The 19,809-nt window shown below is 31.4% G+C and overlaps 1 protein-coding gene and 1 pseudogene across 3 annotated transcripts; both read left to right on the top strand.

Annotated features, from left to right (window-relative positions):
• Positions 1-1,538: 1,538 nt before the first annotated feature.
• Positions 1,539-5,108, top strand: LOC146951100 (RNA-binding ASCH domain protein). Of its 2 annotated transcripts, none has more exons than XM_085747062.1 (11): positions 1,539-1,731; positions 1,829-2,037; positions 2,114-2,174; positions 2,431-2,479; positions 2,718-2,772; positions 2,851-2,938; positions 3,149-3,267; positions 3,570-3,695; positions 3,898-3,985; positions 4,603-4,757; positions 4,848-5,108. In XM_085747062.1, exons 1-11 carry the CDS (start codon positions 1,563-1,565, stop codon positions 4,905-4,907), a joined length of 1,179 nt encoding a protein of 392 aa, XP_085603188.1. In that variant the 5' UTR covers positions 1,539-1,562; the 3' UTR covers positions 4,908-5,108. The 2 variants fall into 2 exon arrangements, with proteins under 2 accessions (XP_085603188.1, XP_085603187.1); XM_085747061.1 differs by having other exon boundaries at positions 1,805-2,037.
• An 8,459-nt stretch (positions 5,109-13,567) lies between these two features.
• LOC146951099 (protein SHORT-ROOT pseudogene) lies at positions 13,568-15,460 on the top strand (annotated as a pseudogene). Its single transcript, XR_015027784.1, has one exon. The product of XR_015027784.1 is annotated as a protein SHORT-ROOT pseudogene (transcript).
• Positions 15,461-19,809: the final 4,349 nt, after the last annotated feature.

The following is a 19,809-nucleotide window of genomic DNA, read 5'->3' as shown; positions in this document are numbered from 1 at the left end:
ATTCCTCCCTTTACTACGTGTACATCACTGTAAACTCTACACTCTTGGTGGTCATCGTAGCGGTCCCATCAACTTCAAATAGTTGGATTTCATGAGGAATCAACCCAACCAAGACATGAATGATGGGGACGGAAGTGATTATTGTGTTTAAAGATAAAACAGTCATGGATGTGAAAACGGTGTATCTTACATTAATCTTATTTATCAGAATTTGTCACACTAGTTAATCCTAACTAAATTATGGTGGGATTAAAACAACATAAGTGTAGATCCGTGGATAAATACAAATGCTACTATGACACTCAGTATAGCAATCTAAATTAAACAAACAAACCATTAAAACTTTTTAATTAACTAATGTTATTAAGTAAACTGTTTTATTTGTTTGCTCTTTTTTTTATACGTGATTAGGTTGGTTTCAATGTCCTATTTATATAGATAATGAGATCGAATCAATCAACATGTATTGCTTGGCAAGTAACTACTTTTGGAGAGTCTGTCAAATCAAAATGAATTAACAAGATGAACGTGATAACCGCTACGAGTGGTTATTTGTTCGTGCATTTTATTTGTGCATCAAAGGTAGGTCAAGTTTCATTGGACGTAACTGTTTCATTGTTGGTAGCTAGTCATGCACGACCTTGCTCGATAATAAACTAAGAGGCAATTGTTCTTGTAATGATAATGCTAGAAAACATTTTAATTCATGCAATTTCTAAAATTTATTAAATGAGTCATATAATCCTCTATTGTATGAGAAATTATGCATTTTACCTGATATAATATGGAAATGAAGGCATTGTAGCTAAATCATGGACGAGGTTATGCATTTCAAAGTTTGCTTCCTCATGATCACCAATAGATCGATCGTCATAGTATCAACGACCTTGACACTAATGTATTCTTCTCCAACTTTTTCCCAACTTTCCGAACTTGTGGACGGTTCTACTGGGCCTTCTGCAATCCACAACTGAACTATCATTTTTTTTTCCTAAGATGGACTTCTTCGGAAAAATTGAACAATATGCAAAGCATAGTTTTAAAGGAGCTGAGAGATAAATGCAGCTCAATCGTAGAGCAGCTTGCACCTTATAATTTCTTAATTCTCAAATGTTACTTTCTAGCACATAATTCCAGTAATTTGGGGAAAATTTGTTGTGAAGAAAGAGTCCGAAGCGCTAGTGCAATTAATGGTTTTCAACCACGTTTTTTTGCAATTTCCCTGCCAATTCCTTCTAGATTGGAATGTTGTTGGAGTTACATGCTCGAAATGCACACTTTGCAACTAAAGACCAGCAGTCTTCACTTTCAAGAGGCCTTAAATAATCTTCAAGATTTTATCAAGTTTTTTTCTTAACTTCCAATTTCAATTTTTTATTTTTGAAAGAAAGAAAACTAATTTTAGATTCTGGTATATTTTGATAAAAATTAAGATCATAAGAATTTTAGTTAAAATTTTGACATTTAACTAGATTTATTTAATTCATAAAATAAAAAACTAATTTGGATGTAAATAAAAAAATTGAAATAATGAAGATATGCTCGCTGATAGTTGAGTGAAAATGGAAAACAAAAATGGTAATGATTCTTCTCCATTGGTGAAGCTGAGTGATTGTTTGGAAGAACTTATCAACTTCACTCTCAATTCCCACTCTCACCTTCTCAATCTCTCAACCCAATTCTGCTCCACTCTCCTCAAACATGACCCATCCTCTTCTTCACACTCACATGGTACTATTTTTCATTCATTCAAAACTACTTCTCCTACATATTTATATCCTTATTTAGGGACTAAATTGATTAGTGGAACCTATTATTCTATTTGCAGATTCTTTGGAAGGAGTCCCACCGTATCCTTTGTACAAGCGACTTGCTTCAGCTCTGTTAAGGTGTATGGATTCTGAATCATTTTGTAGTACGGGCTTCAATTTAGACATGATGATGATGATTATCAATGAATTTGAAAGACCTTCTATGCTGAAGAAACACAATGAATGGCACAAATTGATCGTGGAGAAGGGATCTGAAATAGTTAATGTAAATTGTTATGCATTTGTATCTTTGATTAGGCTGGTTTAAATGTAATATATGATGTTTCTTTTTGTTTCAACAGGTTTTGAAGAGTGTTTCCTTTGAACTCCATGTTCAGGAGCCTTTTTTTACCCAGCTTAAAGGTATGTAATGTATACTATCCAGTATTCATCACTCCACAGTCTATTTGAGTAATGATCATAGCTCAGAAGAAATATGTATATTTGCTGCATAAGCAGTGTTGCCGAGTTGAATAATTATCTATTCAAATGTCCCTAAAACAGAGACTGAATAAATATTTGCATGCTAGTGACAAATGATAATAACCTCTTTGGCTGTGACATTGTCCTTCTAACTATAATTTCATTCTACAATGTCTTATGATGTTATTGCCTGCAGATGGCCTAAAAACAATTGAGGGGAGGTGTGCCACCGGCAAATACACCAGGTTTAATATACTAATTTTAATTTTAAGATAACACCAAATTGGATTTAGTCTTAATCTTATTAAGAACAATAGTCCTTGCTTCCTTCAGAATATACCGGCTCCATATGGACTTAATTGGATTTTATTATTTCTTAATAATTGACAGTTGGTTTATTATGAGATATATGTTGGTTGTTTTACTTCTCTCGTTTACTTTTCCTGTTTTGATTTTCTTTTCTTTTTTTAATTTGGGTTCTAGGATTGAATCAGGAAATCGGATTCTCTTAAATAAGTCTTTGGTGTTTGAAGTTCAGGTGATGCTTTGTTTCATCAATAATTGATTTTACTGTCTGTAATGTCTTTGATCTGTCTCTTACTTCATCAGTATATAGGGAGTAAGGCGGTATCCTTCATTCTTTGACATGTTGGAGACAGAAAGTCTTGGAGAAGTTCTTCCTGGAATTGAAAGCGTTGAAGAAGGTACCGAATGTCCTGTTTATAGATAAGTGATATGGAATAGCATGTATAACCTAGATAAACTACATACCTGCTATGAATCGTTATTTGTTCCGACATTGTATTCTTGCATTCAAATGGTTTTAATATGAAAGAACCGTCATTCAGTCCATGTCCAAGTCAATTCTAGATTTTACATGATGCCTCCGTAGTAACACTTGCATGACATTATAGGTGTAAAGATCTATCGGAGGTTTTACACAGAAGAGATGGAACAGACAAATGGCGTTCTTGCAAACACTGTTTCAAAACTCCCGGTTCAACCATACACTTCTTTGGCTAGCTTATTATCTGTGGGTTTACTTTTCTATGAAACTATAATTGAATAGTTGTTGGATTTAAAAATGATTGGTTATGAGTGTGATTTTTTCTTTGATTTGCACATTTTTGTATCTTCCTAATTGTTGATTATGATATGTGTTTAAGCATGCAGAAAAGGCAATAATCAGCTTAATAATTGTTGATTACTTACATATGTGATACATGTCTTGTTTCATGTGACTTCGTATGGACTAATGCTCGAGTATTCTCATATTGAACTTCACTGCAGAGTTAAGATAATTCTTCATTATTGTGCTGTCTTGCTTTTATCTAGGGATTGAGCTATGAGGGTGTTCAAGGTCTTCTCGGTCTAATGCATACCACTGGGACAGTTCCTAATGCACTTCCACCGCCAAGATCAACTCTGTTAGCCTCATTTAATATCCCATGCAATCTAAGTGTAAGAAAATGTCTGTTTTTTTGGGGTTAATGTTGTAGCCTTTTAGTCGCTTTTACCTCTTTCTTTTTTTGTTGGATTTATTTCTGTATATTTATGAAGAACCTTAGGAACTAGTGTCATTCCACATTGAATTGAGACTCTAAGAAAGTTTATTGACACTTAATGACAAATGATAAATGTATACTTTATGATCAATATTCAGGAAAATGCCTTGACTGATGGAGCTCGGGCATTGGCCAAGCATGCCTGTAGGAGCAGCAGTGGTTATTGGGGTTCTCTTGTTGGTAATGGTGAGTATTTTTTTTTGAAAGTGAATCTTTTAGATACATCTTCGGCAATTGCTTTTCAATTCTACCTTTGTTATCTTGGTTTTTCTTCAATCGGCTTGTTTTCCATATAGAAGATTTTAGATTGTTTTGAAAGAGCTTATTTAGAATTGTTTGACCTTATGTAATGAAAAAAAGCACTTATTTTAATATTTGAAGACACTCATAGAAAAACATATAACAGCAGTGATATTTGTGGCGAGATACATATTGCGGAGTCATTACGAAGGTGTTTTGCAAACCTACTGATGTCATTAAATTCCAAATTTTGTAGAAAACAGGATGGTAGTGATTCTAGCTGGCTAATCGCATTCGTGCGCAATGGATTCGCTATATTTTATTTCTCTGTATGTTCTTCAACATATAAATAAGCGCCAAGTTAAGAATAAGTACTCAATTAGGTTGTTTAATCAAACACTTCTTTGTCAAAGATGTTTTTAGTTTGGGTTTAATATGTTAGCTGAAATGTTTACATCAGCCAGTATACTAATAATGTGTCACCGGCACTGTCTCTCCCTCTCTAATAAGTTGATCTCATTTTTTTTTTTTACTTATCCTGTGTTTTTTAATGTTCTTTTTAGATTCTAATAAAAACAGGCTTGCAGTCGATGTTATTAACAACTTAATAGCACACTGTTGTTGGATGAATATACACACTGTCGCGCCACATGGAGTTGTCTTTGAAATAAGGGTTGTTGATGGATATGGTGCACGTTGGACAGAAGATGGAAGTAAGGTGCGTGGACAGAAAAATAATTATATATTTTCAACTCGCAATATTGATACATATTCTTTAAGGTGTTAACCCTACGAATTTGTTTTTCAGTTCATTGGGTTTTTAGAGCCATACATGCAAGATGGTCACTCCAAGGGATGGAAACACTAGTTCTGCTAATCAGACCACAACAACTGCAATGCAACTATGTAGTTGAATACCATATTTTCCTTTTGGCTTGTGATGGAATTGTGATATGTGCAGTATTTGTTTTTCTATCTCTATTTTTCACTGATACTTATCTAACAAGTAACAACCAGCTCTTGTACCTCATAAATGATAAATGATCTGCTATATAGTGACTTTTATATACATTGTAGCTATAGATGATGGAATCGGTCCAAGCGTCACATGTCTCGATCGGAATTCGAATTATCCATAAAATCGATTGCACTTTTATGGGGGGAAACACACGTATGGTATGGCTTTGACCGCAGGCCGCTATGCCTTGGTCTAAGTCTTACTTTCCTCATTTTTTTTGCCTAATATAATGCATTTTTCTCATGGTTTGAGACTGACTTTTTCAAGCACGTACCAATATTGAAAGCTCCTTCCTTTAATTTTGCCTAGATCTTTTCTTAAAAAAAATCTCATAATCCCAAACCCAAAATGTTTTTCCGGTATACCAAAACCGGAAAGGTTAATTTAAGTTTTCTGAAATTAAATTACACACCAGAATTGTTAGTTAAAGTTTTACTGGAAATTTAACAAATCGGAAATTTTTTAACATACCGAAAATGTCATGTGGGGGTGTTAAAGTTTTTGAACCCGGAAATGTTGAAAGTGGGAATGAAAAATGAAGGTGTAAAAAATTAATGATAGACATTTTTAGTGATTTTTTAGCAGTGAAGATACCAATATTGATTAAGTGCAAGAGAAACATTCAAATATTTGAAACTGAATGTCCCTCAATTACAGGCACTTTATCCTCTCAAATGTAAACTGACCATTTCTCTACACTCTCCCATGCAGTGTTCCACCGCTTTATTTTCATGATTTTCACTTTGTTGCGTTTGTATCGTGCTATATATATATATATATATATATATATATATATATATATATATATATATATATATATATATATAGCTCTACTCTTTTCAATTCCCAGGCTGCATTAAATGTATCGTACCACTCATCTTCCCTTACCAATCTACTGTGTCCATTCATCTTCCTCTTCCCATGAAGTAATTGATGTCAAAGTGCAAGCTTCCTTCCTCTTCAACATCATCCTCAATGTCTTCCATGGATTCTACAAAATCTATCTTGACAAAATCAATATTTACTGTGAAGCAACCGATGAACGGTTCTCCTCGTCTTTATTCTCGCCGCATGCACCTCTTGCATTGCATCATCTGCTCTGGCTCCAGTCACTGATCCATGAAGACAGATGCATCGGTGACCGAAGCAGATGGTGGTTGAGGTGCATGCAGCGACGATGAAGACAGATTGGTATGTGCGTTGTGAGCCACATGCAGCATTCACAAAGATTGTTGTGAAGTAGACATTACAATTATAAGAGAGTTTGGGTGATGATGGAAAGTAAATAGGGAGAGTGAGTGTGAATTCAATTGTATGAATATGGTGGAGTTTTGTGCTTTAGGTGTGGGGAGAAGATGAAGAAAGTTAAGTATAAGACAGAGTAGAGAATGAAGCTTTCTCTCACTAGAAACAGAGAAGAAGGGTTTTAGAGAAAAGCTTCAATTTAGGCATGATGACCAAATTGAATGGCACAAATTGATTGTCCGAAATAGAGAATGTATGTTGTTATGTGAACTACTTCATTTGTTTGTGCTCTTTTTTTTTTTATCTATCATTAGGCTGGTTTCAATGTAACATATGATGTTTCTTTTTTGTTTCGATAGATTTTGAAGAGTGTTTCCTTTGAACTACATGTTCAAGAACCTTATTTTACACAGCTAAAAGGTGTATTCATCACTCCATGCTCCTACTAACAATAATTTGATTCTACTATGTCCTATGATGTTATTGCCTGCAGATGGCCGAAAAACAATTGTCCTATGTTTGTATTCTTGGTTTCCTTTACTACAAAAGGGTGTGCTAGTTTAAATTTTAGGATAACATCATAGATCATATTTGTCATATGATGTTAGTATTTTTTTTTTTTGTTCAATATTGCATGTGGGTAGGTATGAATCAATTATGAGTCTTCTTAATGTAAAAGAAATATAAAAAAGTAACATTCCATAATCAATTAAAAGCAAACTCAGAACCAACTGAACAAACAGCTCACTTATTAAAAGTTTGAAATCTTTAATATCAAGAACAAAATTTCCATGGGTTTGTAACTCAATGGCAGGTGCTGAAGTCTTTTAGACTTGACTTTGATGATGTTATAGTTTTGATTCTCCATTAGGCCACATGTCCCCCCCCCGTCTAGGAAGCCAAATTATGCGAAATATTTATATTTTGAATTTTATCAAAATAAGCTGCATAAGTAAATCAATCAATATGTACCGAATGATATTATTTCATATATATAGTCACCTGAGCCATGTTATCGACTCTATATCGACTTAATGGAATTTTTATTATCGCTTAATAGTTGACTGTTGGTTTACTATGATCTATATGTTTGCCCATTTTACTTCTTTCACTTAGTTTCTCGTGTTTTGATTTTCATTTTTTTGTTTGGTTTCTAGAATTGAGTTAGGAAATCTGATTCTCTTAAATAAGTCTTTTGGTGTTTGAAGTTAAGGTGATGTTTTGTTTCATCAATAATAGGTTATTGGTGTTCTTTGGTAATTGCTTTTCAATTCTGCTTTGGTTATCTAAGTTTTTCCTCCATATATCAATTTGTTTTCCATAGAAGATTTGAAATTGAAAGCTTTTGAAAGAGCTTATTTAGAACTATTTGAGCTTATCTAATGGAAAAGCTGAAGTACTTGTATTAGTATCTGGATACACTCATAGAAGCAGTTTACGAATAAGCACTTTACCGTTTAGTAAAGGATAAGTACTCGATTAAGTTGTTTACTCAAACACTCCTTTTGTTGAACTATACTAGTAGTGTATCACTGACACTGTCTCACTCTATTAAGTTATTCACATTGTTTTATGTAACCTATCTTTTCCAGTCGATGTTATTAACAACTTTAGTACATTGTTGCTGGATGAATATAAACAGTAGCACCACATGGAGTCGTCTTTGAAATAAGGGTTGCTGATGGATATGATGCATGTTGGACAGAAGATGGCATGGAAGTAAAGTGTGTGGATACACTAAATTCTGGTATTTATATGTTCATAATAGTATGTTCAAATTTTAACATTGGATATAATATTGGACATTGGAATTGATATATATGTTATTGTTGTTATTCAAAATCTATCACAAATATATTATTCATTTCCTTTAGCTGTGGCTAGCTAGGCTATGTCACAGCCAATGAATTACACAGTTAATACAAGAGAGGCTTCAAACAGTTTCCTATTTTTTCCTTGTCATACCTGCATTGATTTTAACGGTTGTTGTAGCACTAGTTTAGTTGGGAGGTAACACCAACCAAGTTGTAATTGTCTCCCTTTGTTTGCATGCATACATATGTTTTGTGAATAAACAAGTAGGTTGTGTGAAGTTGGTTAAAAATTGTTTCAACCATCAAACATATAGAAACATCAACTGAAAAAATATGGTCACACAGACTATATATTTGGTTAAGTGAAATTTTTCAGAGTGGTACAAAGGGGTGTAGACATTAAAGGTGTCTTCCAATCTTTATTCGTTTTTTTTTTATAGATAAATGTTCATTGTTGGTAATGTTATATTACCCAAAACTTTTTCAAACTGTATAATAAATCTTTAGGGAAAAATTATTGCTTGCATTTGAAGTTTGCAGATTTTTATATGACCACATAATCTCCATTATTATCTAGCCACTTTCAATGAAGCCTTCATAAATTGGATGGTACAGAATTGCACTCTCACTCACAATTGAATATAATAATCATGAATGAAGCAGTATTTTTCACTCGCATTCAAGGACACATTGACATGCGTAAGACGAGAGTATTTTTTAATTTTTTTAACCTTGAGACCTTTATATTTCGGAATTCAGTTAGAAATAAATAAGTAATTAAATAACTAAGAATTGTTCTACCTAAAAATTGAACACGGATTTTCTGTCGTTTGATAGAGCTCATTTGAACATAACATATTTCCTAACAAAGCTGATTTTGTCATCTGCTGCTGAAACTGTATTGTTAAGTGAGAATAACATAATGTGACCCTTTGTGAATCTGCCAATCGTTTTGTTGATAGGTTTAATATGTCAAATTATTTATAAAAGTATAAGTTAATTAATGACGAAATTTTATCATCAATGTTACGTATACCATCGTGAAAATTTGTTATAATCCTTTTAAAAAACTTCGTCAAATATATATAACTATATCTTATGAAATAGCGACACATGTGGACAAGGAAATTTGCAAAAAAAATAAAAAACCATGGACCACTACCAATAGGATCGCCCATAAACCTTTTTTCCAACAAAGTAAAATAATTAAGAAATATGCCAAAGACATTTCTCCAATTATTAAATTTTGGTGTGTTGGTACCATAATTTTCCCGTCTTGTCTTCTTGTCTAATCATTAACTTGGAATAATTTTTTCATTTGATGCCATAAAATTTTGAGCTATTACATTGTTGAACTCATATTGATTTAAACATTGATTGGACTTTTTTTTAATGATGTAAAAATATTGCCTAGATTAATGTAATGCTTAATAAATAATGTTTATGTGTCTACTTAAATTTAAATGAAAATGATAAATATATAGGACCACAGTTTTGTAGATTAGGCAGTGCTAACTTATTTGGTGTTTAGTAGAACTAATAGGGTTGAAAAGATGACAACATTCCTGAATTGGAAAGAATTTTCTAGACAAATTTTGGATGCATGGAACCAATTTATTTTGAAATATTGAACTTTACAAGGTGGTGACATATACCTTCAAAGATGCCAATCCAAAAGCTGGAGGGAGGTCATCGTCAGGTATCTCCGCCATTAAAATAATCTTATAACATCATCTAATAATAAGTAAACAATTAACAATATATATTTTTCTGACTATATTATTATAGGTGTGAGGTAATCACAGTTATTTAGTAATGATTAATTTTTGACAAAAAAAAAAATTATTGAGCTCACGAGATAGATTTTTTTTCTCTGAATCAATATTTTTCATATACAAGAGTCAGACATATGTTGATCATTTATCATTCAGACAAGCCATATGTTGGTAAGAAGATAAAAAAAATATAATTAATTTAAAAAATAGACAATGAGAGAAGATTAAATTAATAAACACTAGGCATGGAGTTTTTTTTTTTTTTTTTTTATAACAAGAGGGCTTTAGTCCGAAAAATGAAAAAACTATTGCTTAACATAGCGCGGAGTCGAAATACGAATAGAGTCAACTAAAAATAACAAATTAATTTGCGTAGGACAATGCTCATATAACATCAAAGAAAAACCTTCATCACATGCCATATTCGTCAACACATTCATAATATGAATGCCGAATCTTGATCTTCCACTCCAACTCCATCAATCTCCTAATATTTTGCAATAAGCTACAACCATCCACAACTCCTCCTTCTCCAAAAGCAAGTGTCAAAGCTACTACCCAAAAATCAATGTAGAGCACCACTTTATAAAAACCACACAATCTAGCCAAATTCAAACCTTCGAACACCCCTAAAGCTATGCTACATAGGCATGGAGTGTTATATAATATTAATAGCGAAGTCAACAATGTTTTAATATTCCAGCAACATCAAATTCTGTTATAATATTTATAGTATGTAATTAACTATATCCTTTATCATCATCTCTTTGTTTGCATTCCCTAAAGAAATATGTTGTTTGTTATTTTTCTTTTAGAATGATCTGTTTAGCATCCAGTGACCAAGGATTCTTCGCCCACATAGAATTTATGTTCTATTCCTTCCGATGGAACTTGTTTGATTAAAAAAAGCATTACAATGACAAGGAATTGATGGGTTTCCTTTCGCCTCCGAAACTTCGGTACTAATTGAGTAATGATATTTGTACATCTATATAATGATAAATTTGGCGACAACCTTAGTTTTCTCTTTCTTATTGGTCAAAAACAATGTAGAGGGAGAAAAAAAAGAGAAAATAAGAACATCATGTGAGTATGAGAAAGAAAGTTGTTTAAAGTTATCACAAAATAGTTGTGCAAATATCATTTCTCCTTTTACTTTTAAAGAAATGATCTTTTTTACATCAAAATTTTGACGTCAAATATGATATCATTTGAATTTTTATGTATTTTGAAATTCGTATAAAATATATAGAAGATAAAAAAATGATTGGAAATAGATAAAAAAAACACATATGATGTCATATATTGTGTCAATAAATACAAAAGATATCTTAGACCGGGTGTTTGGTATCGATGAAGGTACTATTATGTTAGGTTTATGCTAACAAGTGTCCTAAAGATAGTATTTGTTAAGGATTCGAACTAAAAATGATTGATGAAATTTTGGTAGAAAAAACTATTTTTTTGTTGTTTTAATGTGTTGAATACACAATTTTTAAGATAAAGTTTATATTTTAAACTTCTTAACAAGTGTCCTATAGACGCTCGTTAGCGTTTCCTTTATGGTTAAAACACATTATGTAGGTCACTAGCTCTCATTTTGTAAATATGCCAAAATTCTAGGGGGTATTTTTCATACAAATACTAATTCAACGTTACACCACATTCTTGGGTATTGTTTCTATATTTCTATATAAAGTCTAATTCATAGCCCAGATCAAGGTACACTTAGGGACCGATTGAAATGGGGGCACCCTGGGTTGGGGGACCTCCTTCCCAAGCAAGTCTTTCTCTTGGGAATATCATAATATTTAATATTTTTACGTGATCAATATGTTCTAAGTATATTATGTATGGGTAATGTTAACCAGTGCTGTTAGTGCACATGTTAAGAAATCTAAAATAAGAAATATTTTCTAAGATTTTGTGTATTCAATTCATTAAAAAATAAATATTAAATGCAATACACGTATTCTAATAAATTGTTTCTATATTTGAATCATTAACTTGTGCCTTGAAGGCACAAATTAGCATTTCCCATTATTTATTGGTTAGCACTATGATAACTTAGAGTTTTTTTATATGTATTTATAATTCAATTATTTAATGTCATGTCATTTTTATTTTAATTATTTTAAATTAAATTTAAATTTTAAATCAATTTTGTCTATAGCGTACCGGTACTAAATAAAATCATGTGTATTTGTTTTTTTTTTTTTGTTCAAAAGCCTAGTGGCAAGATCACACACTTTTTTAAAGTGTGGAGAAGTGGGGAATCCGGGGTTCGAACCCCGGCGCCCTGCAAACATTGTCTCTGATAGCTACCAACTGAGCTACACTTATGGGACCATGTGTATTTGTTTTTGCAAGAAAAATAACTTTAGTAATTTAATTTTACATAAAACTTATCATTAATTTTTTTTTCGGTCCCCCGTTTGAAAGATTTATGGATCCTTCCTGGGTACACTATTCCAAACCATAAAAACCTCATCCATGACATTTACTTACTTGATTATCACGGTGTTTGCAAGTAAACTACTTCCTGCTATGGAGCTATCAATCAACTGTAATGGTTTTCAACTCCCAATCAACCTCCAAGCCACAGATCTTAAGTCCGGTAAGGATTGGTAGCACTGTCAGTGGGAATCAAATTGAAGCCACCAAATCCCTTAGCTACAGCGGGAGGGCAGTTGTTTTAGTACACCATAAAGTCCAATATTGTGTGAGAATGGAGGTTTTTAGTAGTTTATAAATAACATTCACACTCTTCTATTCAACGAGACGTCTTTTATAAAACGCAAAACTATGATGGGCTTTCACCCAAGATGAACATCAAAAATTCATTTTACTCTTATGGTCAAAATCCAATATATTCACCACAATGGCCTTTGAAGATGAGTTTTATGTGGTTACATTTTAATCACAAAGGTATAAGCTGAGGAACTAAAAAAAAAAATTTGTCTCTAGAAATAGAGCAATACAATTATGAGTTTAGGAAGGTCTTAAATTTGTAATTTAGCACTGATTTTGTTCTTTAGTTTTTGTTTTTTGTTTTTGTTATTTTATCTTTTTTTCTATTATTAATTTGTTAATGCTTAAAAATTGATTTCAATAAATGCACCAATATTACTTTTCTACATAGAAATGTCCAATCAAATATATATGGTTGTATACTTACAATATTTACATCTCTTTTATAATGCTTGTTTGGTAACATCGTCAATTTGTCGAAATCACAATGATATTGTTGTATCTTTATTTTGCTTCTTTAGACATTCGTTGTGCTAGGGAGTAAAACTTTTTATTGTTAATATATCTCATTTTGCCTTATTAAAAAAAAACAGCAAATTTACTATTATACAAAACATGCACATTATTATTAGATTAATGGTATAATACACTAACAAAGATGAAGATATGTTTAAGTTTTCAATTTTTTTAATTGATGAAAATTCAACTCAACATCTCTACCTAGATAAATATAGTCTACATATGACCATGTCAAAATGGAGGGGACCTCAAAAATACAATAGAATGTACTATGGTGACTCTAATTTGCTTGTTTTAAAAGTGGGGACTAAAATCGTCAAATTGTGATATTTGAGGACCAAAACTATATTAAGTTTAAATTGTAACCACATATATGAGCTGCAAAAGACATTGGCTTGATCATGCTGGTAAGAGAAGGTGCGAAGGTAAAAATCAATTTAGTTAAAAGGTCAAAATCTCCCAACACAAAACCATATAAACTTTATGTAGTTGAACATACTTATCTAATATTATATTAATACATACATACTAGCCACATGACAAGTTATGAAAATGACCCTGTATATAATTTCCAAAAAAACCATATATAGTTTTTTTAAGCAAGAAAAAAGATTAGAATTTCTCCCCTCACAGCACACAGGTGCCTTTCTTCAAGTTGAAAGAGTGCCACCAACCACATAGTCAAAGAAAACCAATCCATCAATTCTCCATAATCCTCTAATATGTACCATAAAGAGGATCAAAATATGGAGATAAGTCCTTACAATACTTCAAAGAATACAACGCACTTGAAGAAGTTGAACCATCAAAATAATAGCTATTTTCTTCATGAAGCTTCAACCATAGACATGATGCATACATCATCAAGCAATCATCAAACATCTTCAGATAATTCTAGTGAGACATGTCATCGTCGTGATCAAGATGGTAAATGGTCCTCCAAACTTCTCAAAGAGTGTGCAATTGCAATATCTAATAGAGACTCATCAAAAATCCACCATCTTCTTTGGATGTTAAACGAGTTATCTTCACCTTATGGAGATATTGATCAAAAACTAGCTTCATATTTTCTACAAGCTCTATTTTCCAAGGCAACACAATCTGGTCACAAGTGTTACAAAACACTATCTTCAATCGCTTACAAAAACCACTCTTTTGATTCAGCAAGAAAGTTAATACTCAAGTTTCAAGAGGTAAGTCCATGGACAACTTTTGGACACGTAGCATCAAATGGTGCTATTTTAGAAGCTTTGGAAGGAGAGAAAAAACTTCATATAATTGATATTAGCAACACACTTTGTACTCAATGGCCTACTCTTCTAGAAGCTTTGGCAACAAGAAATGATGAAACTCCTCACCTTAAGCTCACAATTGTTGTCACAAATAATAGTTCTAGTGTTGTTGTTATGAAGGAAGTTGGTCAAAGAATGGAGAAATTTGCTAGGCTTATGGGAGTACCTTTTGAGTTGAACGTTATTAGTGATTTGAAACATATACGAGAATTAACGAAAGAGAGATTAGGAATTCAAGAAGGTGAAGCAATAGCTTTGAATTGTGTTGGAGCATTGAGAAAAGTTGAAGTTGAAGAAAGAGAAAGTGTGATTCAATTTTTCAAATCACTTAGTCCTAGAGTTGTGACATTTGTTGAGGAAGAAGGTGATTTTTGTAGTGATGACTTTGTTAAATGTTTTGAAGAGTGTCTTAAGTTTTATAGAATTTATTTTGAGATGTTAGAGGAGAGTTTTCAACCAACAAGTAATGAGAGGTTAATGTTGGAAAGGGAGTGTTCAAGAAGCATAATTAGGGTTTTGGCTTGTGATCATGAATTTGATGATGATGAAGATGATGGTGGTGGTGATTATTGTGATAAAAGAGAGAGAGGAAAACAATGGTTTGAAAGGCTTAGGAATGAATTTTCACCTTGTGGATTTAGTGATGATGTTGTGGATGACGTCAAAGCGTTGCTAAAGAGGTATCAAGCTGGTTGGTCACTTGTTGTGCCTCAAGGAGATGATCATATTTCAGGAATGTACCTCACATGGAAGGAGGAGCCAGTTGTTTGGGCATCAACATGGAAACCCTAGATGGATCTTTGTAAATTGAATATTTATGTATGATGTATCTATATATATTATCATTATGTTTAGTTGCTATGTATCAATTAATCTATGGCTAATCAATATTCTTATACAAAATTATAATAGAAGAGTGTGATTATATATTAAGGATTCTTGGCCTGCTTTGTGTGGATATAGATAGCAATTAGGATTGGATATAATGGATTTTTCTTTTAACTTTCTCTTTTGATTTTGTATATTTTGTAATCTTTCTCCTGTCCAACTCCTTTAAAAGAGCATGGCATGGGAGTTTGTGTTGATAGAGCTCTTTAAACACCTTTAATGTATTGTTCTTGTTTGAAGGTGTTTGCATTTGTGCTCTTTCTATGAATTCCATGGATGGCTTCCCTCCTTTTTGTACAATTCATTTTCTTTTCAGAACCATTGGTACCTTGTCAGATTTCATATAGATCATGATATATTCCTTATTATCCCTCCTTTTGGTACAAAGATTTCAATTCTTTATGGCTGTTAAAATAATTTATATGAACTTTTTTATGATGATATATATATTTCTTTCACACTCTTTAACATAATTGTGATCCTTTTAGTCTTCTTTACTAACACCATTTAAAACCTTGCAAAAATGGAGAAGAGAGAATAATTATTATCAACACCATTTAAAATCTTATAAAATTTTAAAAAAAGTAATAAAAAAATAGTCTTGTATAAAATTCATTTTGTGGGATTATAAAAAATGTTCATTTAGTGTGGGAAAAGATTGTCTTAAATTTTTTAGTTTTATTTTCTCATTTTTAATAACGTACAATTTTTTTACTCGATTAATAACGTACTATGAAACTGAAATGCATGTCATGTATTTCTATTTATCTGACAATCTTTTTTAGACAACTAATTAGTTGTTAGATTGTATTTTTTTTCTCCTCCATCTAGATTTGAATATGGGGCCTCCAATTCAATTTCTTTTCTTCAAGTAAACCGGTGGATAAAATTGACATTTAAGGTGAATAAGAGCGGTATTTGGGATTCAAACTTCGATCCATAGATACTACAACGCATTGTCTTTATCTACCAAGTTATACTCACATTACGACCTCCAATTCATGTAACTCAGCTCATATAAATTTAGCTACAGTATTCATCCCCCTTTACATAGGGGATTGTCAAATATGGACCTGATTCAAATATGACTCTACTATCTATAGTAAACTTTAATAAAATATTAATTCCATCCTCATTTTTTACTATTATAAAATTATTTTGAATTGAAAAATGGTAAATACACCCTTGGGACCTTTTCTAGAGGTCCATATTAGACGTACCTTATATGTTATAATTTTTTTTTTTTTACAAGTCATACTTTGTTATTAATTCCTTCATACAATGTAACTTATAAGTTAAATTTTACCAAATAAAAAAAATCGGGAGTTAAACAGTGGAGAAGGAAATTGAGAGTCTCACAAGTCACAAACATTAATATATTTTTTTTGAAACACAAACATTAATATATTAACATATACTAATGGTTGTCACTTCAAAAATAAAATATTAAGGTTCAATCTTGAAAATCGTTTGAATATATTTTATTTTATAAGTGGTTTGAACCATCTCTAATCTCTTAAGGATATAGTTTTTTTTTTTTTTTTTTACTTTTTTTGGGGTTCCTTTATTTTCCATGTTTGCATCTCCTCAAACTATAATATTGTGGTTGAGGTGCATATGAGTCTGTGCATTTCTTGTACTCTAGTTTTGTTGCTGTTAAAAAAAAAAAATCTCATACACAAACAAAAATACAATAGTTTTAAGGGAAATCTTGTTCTCTTTGCTTTGTATACAATTCTTTTAATTTGAGGCAACTTTGTACCAAATAATCAAATGATTATGTATACTTGACATCATCACATTACTTTATGTATATATCACTATCACCGCATAGAAAATTAGCTTATTGGTGAAATTACCCAAAAGAACAAAACATGAAGACAAACTGAAATCTCAATTAAGACGGGATGTAAATTGTCCCAAGTAGTTAGTTTAGTTGGTGAAATATTAAATAATTGTAGAGTTTATTGGTGAAATTAATACACACTAAATGTAGTGAAAAAAAATAGAGATTTGAACTCACATTTAGCTAAATCAAATATTTCTGTAACTTCTTGTAAAAAAAAAAAAAAAATTCCAACTTTTTATCATCAGAAGTATAAATTCTAGGGTTAATTAAGTTTTTAGTCCCTATAAATATTCACAGTTTTGTTTTTAGTCCCTACAAAATAAAATCACACTTTTTAGTCCCTGTGACATTTTCCTTAAGCATTTTAGGGACTAAAAATGCTGATGGAAAAATTTTATAGAGACTAAAAATGTTGATGGAAAATTTTATAGGGACTAAAAATGTTGATGAAAAAATTTATAGGGACTAAAAAGTGTGATTTTATTTTGTAGGGACTAAAAACAAAATTCTGAATATTTATAGAGACCGTTTACTTAATTAACCCTAAATTCTATCTAAGAGTTAGAGTTTAAATCCTAAAAACTAACATAATTAACAGCTTATTAATTATTATTATCAACTAACATTCTTGTATATGATATTATCAACTAACATTTTCTTTAATATGATATTATCAACTAACATTTTCTTTTATATGATATTATCAACTAACATTTTCTTTTTTGTGTCGATATTATCAACTAACACAAAAAAGGATTATAAATTATGGTTAATTAAGTTTTTAGTCCCTATAAATATTCACAGTTTTGTTTTTAGTCCCTACAAAATAAAATCACACTTTTTAATCCCTGTGACATTTTCCTTATGCATTTTAGGGACCAAAACTGTTGATGGAAATTTTTTTACAGGGACTAAAAGTGCTGATGGAAAAATTTAGAGGGACTAAAAATGCTGATGGAAAATTTTATAGGGACTAAAAAGTGTGATTTTATTTTGTACGAACTAAAAACAAAACTGTAAATATTTATAGGGACTAAAAACTTAATTAACCCTTTAAATTATACAGATATATGGCTAGCTAGGTGGGTTCATTATGCATTTGCCTACTACTCTATATTTATAAGCCTCAAACTCCTAAGCTCTTTTTTTTTTTAAGCAAAACTCTTAACCTCATCTACTAACCCTCTTAGCTCGCAAGCCTTTTAATTATGGCTCCCTATTTTTGGTCCTAATTAGCATGTGAATTTGGACTAAATTTTGTGGACTTGCATAAACTGACAGTATATAAGTATAACTACTACCACCAATAATAGTAGTGATAATAATACATACTACTTTTTTACAATACTATAAATGGATAAATGTGCATTGCCGTATATGCATGGTGAGACACAGAAAGAAAGACAGCATAAACGTAATATATATGTGTTTGCAATTGCATGTGAATACATCCGAGAAAGAGGCTCGAAAGGGTTCAAGAAGGAAGAATTGTAACTGTACATATAGTGATTCTATATATACCTTTTTCTTTAATCAAAAGGCACCTTGGTGGAAAGGAGGAGGGAGACCTTAGTGGGAAACATGGAAACGTACATGATGTGCTATAATTTCAAAAAGTTTTAATCAGCATCTACATCTATAATATTTTCCATGGGCCACGACATTGTTTTCCATCCTTTATCCTAATAACCATATTTAAAACATTGACGGATCCTAAGGCTTTATTTGCGAGTTTGAAGTGGATGGTTTTGGAAAAAAGGAATGAGCAAGTGAAAGAAATAGAGAACATTGAGAGGGAAGAGCTTTGAGGGATTCATTTTTCTTTAGAATACAAAACCCTCCTCATTTGTGGGAACTCAAAAATTGTACTAGAGAAGGGTTTTGAGGGTTTCAGAGAGTTTATATGAATTCTTCAAATTTAATCTATTTTGTTGTAATATGTTAAAAGTTAAAAATATATTAATCATAATCATTAATTTATCATTCTCTTAAAAAAAATTAAAAATGTGAAAGATTTATCCATTTCTCCCCATATTTTTCAACACCCAAAATCCTCTCTTCCACTTTCCTTCAAACTCCCAAACAAAGCCTAAATATATTTGAGTACATATGTTTTGGCTGCTATTCAGATAATGAGACTAACCTCTTTCATTGAACCTTTTATAATTTAGAGATTAGACAAATGGATTTGCTTTAATTTGTAGGTGCAACTATATGAGCTAGTATGATCAATGCACACTAATGTTCAGTTCTATTATACGTGAAAGATAACGTTACTTTAAGTATTGTTGGATATATAATTAGATTTAGAATTCTCACACTAGAAACACGAGAACTAAAAATAAATATAAAAGTCTAAATGTTTTGTCAATATAAAATGACAATATCATGTTTTTCAAGTATCAGATCTAAAAAATAAGTTTGTGATATACTAATCGTTTTTTCCTACTAATAGATTGGATGTAATAAACTATATAATAAGAAGATATCTCTTTGTTTTTGTTGTAAAAGCTACTATTTTAGGGAAAATGGTGGATCTCCACTTTTGAACAATTAACTACTAACTTCAGTTGCCCTAGTTAATTATTAATTCCTTGTTTACAATTGGGAAGTAGAATT

This window comes from Medicago sativa, chromosome 2 (assembly GCF_051527215.1).
Source record: "Medicago sativa cultivar Bolivia chromosome 2, Bolivia_mono, whole genome shotgun sequence".
NCBI lineage: Eukaryota > Viridiplantae > Streptophyta > Magnoliopsida > Fabales > Fabaceae > Medicago > Medicago sativa.
Note: the sequence above shows the minus strand (reverse complement) of the source record. Positions and strands in the feature narration are given on the sequence as shown.